Here is a 7,469-nt window from a genome sequence, read left to right as displayed (position 1 = left end):
ATGCTCCGGGCATTTTTTCCCTCTTTGCGGTTCCTGACTCCCAGGTTGATCCCTGGCATGGGGCATTGTCACATGGAGGAGGTAACACATTCAGTTTGCACTCCGAGTCCTATTTACGTTTCATTTTTGTTTCTGATTCATTTTATTTATTTATATATTTTAGGCTGACCTTTTGAGAAAGAGTAGAACATCCAGACCTGGGAATGTTCAAGCAAAAGCCAGGGAGCTCCTCAGCCTCGTACGCTTTGGGAAAGGTTGTTGCCGGGTTTTATTTCTGAGTGAGCATTTTCCAGGGCGCGCCCTGCTTCCTGTGGTCGGTGCTGGCGTGTAAACGGCTTTCTCCTCCTCTTGGCCCCTTTTGCTTCTTCTCACTCAGTGCCCAGTGAATGCTGGGCTTAGTGGATAGACTACTTTATCCTCAACACACACACATCATCTGAAACGTGCCCAGGGTCTGCTGAAAGTGTGTGGATAAGAAAGTGGCTCCCAGAGCTCCTTTAAAAGGGAGGCTGTCCCCAGTGGAATGTGTTGTCTTGTGGCCGGTGGCTATTGGCTAAGCATGGAGTCCAGAGGCTGGAGGGACCTGCTGTGGTCATCTGACCTCCCACTGGCCGTCTCCTTCTGAACATGTCCGGCTGGCCTATTCAGCAGCCACCATCCCCCTGCCATCTTAACACTTCAGCAAGAAGCCACTGCGACTGTGTCTAGTCCACGTTGAGATGTGTGGACAGCAATTAAAAACACCCTGGATTTCGAGGACTTATACCAAAAACAGAAGGGAAAGCTGCTCATTAATAAATTTTGATTCGTTACATATTGAAATGATAACATTTTGATGTATTACATTAAATAACATACAGTATTAAAATTAATTTCACCTCATTCTTTGCCATACTCGGCTACACTCTTTCCCTGGTGGATGGTGCTGCCCTCGACCATCACACTCTGCTGGTCAAGCCTTGAGGACAGAGATTCTAGAGCCTTCCTTGGTATCCTTGAGCTTTGTTATTCTGGTGCTTCAGTTCTGCCCCACATCCTGCCTTAATCTCTCCTGCCTCGGTCTGGAGACTTTTACTTCCAAGATTCTTGGGCATCTCCTGGTGAAATCCCCACTTACGAGTGAGTCAAGCATCTCTTTGTGGTGTTGTGAGTACAATCAACCCATTTTCTTTCACCTTTTGACTTTCTACCTCTTTGATAACTCTTAATAACTTCTCCTGGGTCATCTCTGGTTTCTCTATATTATTTTTAAAACTCGGTATCCAAAGCCACCACACTGCTCTCACATGGGTCTGACCCATGCCAGGGACAAGTGGAAGGAATTGCTTCTGTGGTCAAGGACTTGACTGGGGCTTCTCCCGGCCTACCTCATCTAACCCAGCAGTAGGAGACCCAGCAGCCACTGTCTCATCTTGACGGGTGGGGCACTTGGGGCTCAGAGAAGTAATTTCCAAGGTACCAGCAGAAATTAAGTGGCTTATCTGGGATTTGTGCCGAGGTTTGCCTCACTCCAGAGCTCACGTTCTTCTGTTATTCTCCATGCTGGCCTCTCTCGCTGGTGTTTCTCTTTGAAAGCGTGTTCTCTCCTGGAGTCTTGAGAGGCCTCGCAGTACAGGCTGAAGCTTTTGTAACTTATGGTCACCAGGGACCTGTGGGCTTATTCTGTCATGTTTGTGCCTGGCTGGAATCGTGCAGTCCATCTGCTACATTCCAGAAACCCAAACCTGCAGAGACTGCGTGAAGCCAGCAGGACTGCCCAGCCCTGGCCCTTGTGGGGTCATCAGGAGGCCAGAATTGGGGTGTCCAGGTGTCAGGGGTGACTTACCTACAAGGGATCTTTCTTCCTGTGGCCCCAGAGTCTCTGAGTACCTACCAACCTCAGAGCGAGGTTGAGATGTGCGGTCAGTGATTAAAAACACCCTGGATTTCAAGGACTTACACCAAAAACAGAAGGGAAAGCTGCTCATTAATAAATTTTGATTCATTACATGTTGAAATGATAACATTTCACGAGGGTGTCTGAGAGCATGTTAAACACAGATCCCCACGTGGGGGAACCTTGAGGACGTGGTGCTCGGTGAATCAGGACTGTCACCACAGGACACGTCCTGTATTGTCACATTCCTCAGAAGAACCTGGAGTCGCCAGACTCACAGAGGCAGAAAATGGAATAGAATGGTGGTTTCCAGGGCCTGGGGAGAGGTGGAATGGAGAGACGTTGCTTAATGGGAGCCAAGTTTCAGTTTGGGAAGATGAGAAGGTTCCCCAGGTGGACAGTGGCGGTGGTCACACATGATAAATGTACCTAATACTGAGGAACTATACACTTAATAATGGTTAAGATAATCAGTGATGGGTGTATTTCACCACAGTCAGAACACACATCATCATAGAGAGAAAAGTCGCCTTTTGGGCCTGTGAGTCGGGGTGCCCCTGGAGCCACGTCCTGGATTGTTGTTCCTTCTAGCTTTGGGCCCTCGGTCTCTCCTCTCAGGCAGCTGTTGCCAGAAAGCAGCAACTTGCTGCACTGAGATGACGGAGTCCTTTGTCAGCTGCGTAGTTCTCCACCTAGGACACCTTGTCAACTTCACACAAACGCCTTTGCCAGGATTTAAACCATTTTTCATGTCTGCAGGAGGGAAATGGGTTCACCCCAGGGTGGACCTTGGGTTACGTGGGTTTCCTCCACCCCATCTGCCTGGGAGTAGGGCCGAATGTGCCCGAGAGAGGGAGCAGGACCACAGATTCTGTGGGTGGTACCCGCAGTACTCAGAGCTTCCGTAGAGGTGTGAATGGGAATTAGATCAAGGGTCCAAATGGGTAGGAATGTTTGATCTGCGTCTTGCTGAAATACTTGACCCCCAAAACTGTCAGCCACCCACCTGATGCATAGGCCGTTTTGAGAGAATGCAGCCAGGGTACACAGATGAGGACTCTAACCCACAGGAACCCTCTTTACGGTGTGCTGGTGAGTGTCCCTGTGGGTGTATTTGCTCATTTGCCCTGTATATTTTCCTTTTCAGGAATCATTAACCAATGGCAACAGGAGTCCAAGGATAAAGTGATTTCCCTCCTGTTAACTCACCTGCCTCTGCTGAAGCCAGGAAACCTGGACGCGAAAGCTGAGTATATGAAACTGCTGCCCCAGATCCTGGCGCACTCCATCGAGCACAGCCGGCACATCGAGGAAAGCAGGCAGCTGCTGTCCTATGCGCTGATACACCCGGCCACCTCGCTGGAAGACCGCAGCGCTTTAGCCATGTGGCTGAATCACCTGGAGGACCGCACCGCAACCAGCTTCAGTGGCCAGAGCCGCAGCCGCGCAGACTCTGTGGATTACGGGCAGACGCACTTCTATCACCAAAGACAGAACTCCGACGACAAGCTCAACGGGTGGCAGAACTCTCGGGATTCTGGGGTTTGCATCAATGCCTCCAGCTGGCAGGACAAAAGCCTGGGGTGTGAGAACGGCCACGTGCCCCTCTACTCCTCGTCGTCTGTCCCCACCACAATCAACACGATTGGAACCAGCACAAGTACAAGTAAGTGTCCTGGAATCCTGAGTCGGATCTGGTTGGCGACTGTGTGTGTGGCATGTCTCACTGTCAGGGTCTGCTCCGCGCACCTGTCACCTGGGAGCAGGGCTGATTGGCATCGGCTGTGGGTAGGGTTCTCTCAATCCCATATCTGCTGCTCTTTCACTCTGGAAAGATGAAAATGCTGGCAGGTAAAATCGACTGGTGGTCCAAATTTGGGTAACAAATAGACCAAAAATAAAGAACTTCCAGAGGGAGCACCTGGTGAAAGCAGGAAACCACCTGTTTCCACAGACAGACGTGCCTCTCACCCACATGCCTGTCACCGGGTTTGGATTCGCTGAGACACTGATACGCCCTGTGATTCTCTAAACCTGACTCTAACCTGGGTAACCAGCCAGCCCATGGGCTTGTGTGTTTTCTCTTTTTCTTATCTTTTCCTTTCTTTCTTTTGTCTTTTTCTCTTTTCTTTCTTTCTTTTTTTTTTTTATTTCACCCTGGAATGTTCCCTCCCCTGCATTGTTGGTTTTCAGCCCCGTTGTCGGGGCAGTTTTGCTTCTGGTGAGTGGGTTTGCTGGGAATGCCGCTCTGTGCTGTGGCCTGGTGTGAGCCTGTGCACTGCCTGTCGCTCGTGCAGCCCTCGTCCAGCCCTCGTCCAGGCGGGTGAGGAACTGATGTGTGGGCACAGAGGGCAGAGGGCAGCCCTTTGCTCTTCCAACTGCTAACGCAGAGAACTGTGCCCACAGCCAGGCACCAGGGTTAGGAGTCCTCTCTGTGGCTCCCCACGGGGCCACGCCAAGTGGCACACACCACTGGGGCAGCATGGGGAGTGGCCGTGCTGTCACCAAACGGTATCCCCTGACACTCGGTCACACGTGCCCGTGCCCATCAGTACAGCATCAGAGCTGAGATAACTTTCTCAGAGGAAAGCTTTTGTGAGTAAACCCTTGGTGTGACAGTCAGCATGCAGGAGTTGGGAGAGGATTAGAGGAGTTTGGGAGAGGCTTAGCAGTTGGTAGTGCCTTGGCCTCCACTTCCACATGGATGTCTTGGTTATGGGTTGCTTAGACGGTGTTCTCAAGGGCGTGGCTTATGGGACATAACCACATTAGCTAAAGCAGTTCCTTTGTAGGGAGCTGGCAGCGATGTCACTATGTGTGGGTAACTTGCACGTTTAGGGAACTCAGTGAGTTTGCATCGTGAATTTACCACCTGAGAGGTTCTGATGGCAGCCGGTGTGTTCCAGCAGGAAGAGTCTCCCCAGCCTCTGTGACGCACGGTGATGGCCGGGGCTTTAAAGCAGACACGTGAGGGCAGATGAGGGAGTCACTTGGCCTGACTCTCTTCGGTCACCAACAGAATCTAGTAACCTACAAAACTGTTTAATAGCTAGGAGAGATGCGGGCTCCAAGCCACCTGCCCTCTCAAAACTTGGTCTTTTATATTTAAGGGGTTAAATTTTATGTCATTTATTTTGAAATTAGTCTTGAGTCTTTGTATATTTCTATCTACTGATTTATACATTCAGGATCGGGTCTCACCAAGTTAATTAGCACATTTGAAATAGTCATCGGCTTACAGTAATCATGCACTTACTTTTGGCTGTGGCCACCCACAGCCTGGCAGAAAGGAGGTGACGGTCATGGTCTTCCCGGCCTTTGAACCTTTGTCTAATATTTGAGCTGGAAAGGACGTGGGGGCTTAACCAGATGACCAGGTGACATCCCTCTGGAGGAAGGGGGCAGACCCTTTCAGAGCATCAGCAGAGAAGATGAAAGGACTCAGACGCCCTCCAGAAAGTTCCATTCCAGCGCCTGTGCCACCAACTCCAGTCTTTCCCTAATGTCTCTTTAACGCGACATGCTAATGCTGTCGCTGTCCTCCAGGTGGTGGTTCAGCCGGGTTTGTCAAAACTGCAAATCTTTGGGTCACTCGTTCCCTCGTGTCTCTGTTAAACAAGTACCTAGCGTCTGGGAGGCAGCCTGATGATGGAGGGAGCCAACGACTTCTCCTAGCTCCAAGTCCCAGCCCTGCAGTCTTTTAACTACAATACAGCCCAGCTATTTCCCTCTCCGATCAAAGTCCCCACTTGTAAAATGGGAACATTGGTGATCGATCCTGATCCCCTCAGGATTGTGAGGAGAGTGGAGAAGGTTACATGAACACCCTGCCTGGGCCAGAGCAGCTGCAGCTAGCACACAGTAGGTGTCCACTAGAGGAATAAATGGGAGAACCTGAGAAAGGTGGCCGGGAGCACAGAGACAGCCCCGATACCCACGAGAAAGGCGGCCAGGGACACAGAGACAGCCCCGATACCCACGAGAAAGGCAGCCAGGGGCACAGAGACAGCCCCGATACCCACGAGAAAGGCAGCCAGGGGCACAGAGACAGCCCCGATACCCACGAGAAAGGTGGCCGGGAGCACAGAGACAGCCCCGATACCCATGGCCTGGGCCATCAGTCTCAGTTCTGGTGGACGCCTGACGTGGTGCCTTTCCCTGAGCCCAGGCCATGCAGAGTAGCTGGGGGCTTAAGCATGCGGTGACCTCTGGTTGTTCCAGTGCATGGAAAACAAGGCTTGTGCCGCACGGAACGGCTCTATTTCTCACCTCTTTCTAAACTGCACAGAACATCGTGACCTGTGACAGTTATGAAGGGGAGTTAGGAAGCCCCCCCCCCCAGTGAAGTGCTTATCTTTGCCTTGGTTTGTTCCACTGATATTTTGTCCCTCTGGTCATTGTCCCTTCAACAAACACCTCAGCATTTGTGGCTTCCTCCCTGTGTGGGTTCCAATCACTCAATTCTGTCCACCTCCTGTGTGCCCACCATGCAAGTCCATAGGAAATGCCCTGAGACTTAAGTAAGAAACTATTTCCATTTGCTAACTTGGTGAGACCCGATCCTGTGATATAGTGGGAGAGAGAAAGTGCATCAGCCATTCTCACCACGAAAAATGAAATATCCCTGTTATTTGCCAGACTTATACACAGAAATTTTACCTAACAAATCATAATTTATATGAAAGTGCAGTAAAATAATATTCTAAGTGCTGCTGTGAGGCATATGGGAGTACGTGTGGGTTGGATGGGGTCTGTCCTGTGAGGAAGTGGGATGTGGGCTTGCAGGGACAGGGAGGGAGGGTCTGGAGGAGGGGCACACCGGGTGGGACAGTGCTTGGGGGACGGAGGGGAGAGCGGACAGAGAAGAGAAAGAAGCTCCCCAAGGGAAGAGTAGTGAAGGGAGCTGGCAGCAGTGACCAAGGACGTGACCAAGGCCCATGTGGTCACACCACAGGCACAGGTCATCTGGGACAGAGCAGATGGGCAGCAAGTGACCAGCGCAGAGTCAGCAAGTTTCAAAACCTCAGTTGTGAGGTCATCAAGGTACAGTTAGGGCTGGGAACAGATACAGGGCAGAGGGAAAGGATGCTGCCATCCAGGTGGGGTCAGGATTCCATGTCAACATGGACATACCTCCATTCACTTAGACGTGTTGACTGAGTGCCTGCTGTACGCCGAGGCTTTGTGAGGCACCTGAGACACTTCAGCGGGTGAGATGGAGCTGGCTTCCCACATGGTGCTGGCAGTCCAGTGCACACATGTGGTGCTACGTAAGAGCACTGTGTAGGTTATTGGAGGCTGATAGACATGGCAATAAGCAGAGGGGAGGGGGCACTTTTGAAGACAGGAATGTTTCTTCCTTACCCCTATATCCCAGCAGCTAGAACAGTGTGTGGCTCACTAAAGTCACAGATATTTTGGAAATGGCAAATTCCTGGCATGTATTCTGTTAGGTAACAGCTGTTTCTCACCAAGCCCAGATGCTGAATCCCCCTCAACGTGCCCCTGTAGGCAGCCACTACAGTCCAGTACACAGTGGGGTGCTGACTGGGGGCCGCCTGCCTGCCCCACTGCAGCCACTACAGTCCAGCAC

General features: G+C 51.2%; 1 protein-coding gene across 2 annotated transcripts in view; it reads left to right on the top strand.

Moving 5' to 3' along the window:
• Window positions 1–3,027: 3,027 nt before the first annotated feature.
• Window positions 3,028–7,469, top strand: part of SAMD4A (sterile alpha motif domain containing 4A) — an 85,775-nt gene continuing 81,333 nt past the window's right edge. For both annotated transcript variants that reach the window (XM_023514478.1, XM_023514477.1), the window contains exon 1: window positions 3,028–3,542. In XM_023514478.1, the coding sequence (XP_023370246.1) occupies window positions 3,131–3,542 (412 nt within the window). In that variant the 5' untranslated portion in view covers window positions 3,028–3,130. The remainder of the gene's footprint in view (window positions 3,543–7,469) is intronic.

Source organism: Otolemur garnettii, unplaced genomic scaffold (assembly GCF_000181295.1).
Source record: "Otolemur garnettii isolate 467f Iridium unplaced genomic scaffold, OtoGar3 scaffold00054, whole genome shotgun sequence".
NCBI lineage: Eukaryota > Metazoa > Chordata > Mammalia > Primates > Galagidae > Otolemur > Otolemur garnettii.
The sequence above is the reverse complement of the archived record's forward strand: the minus strand, read 5'-3'. Positions and strand labels throughout refer to the sequence as shown.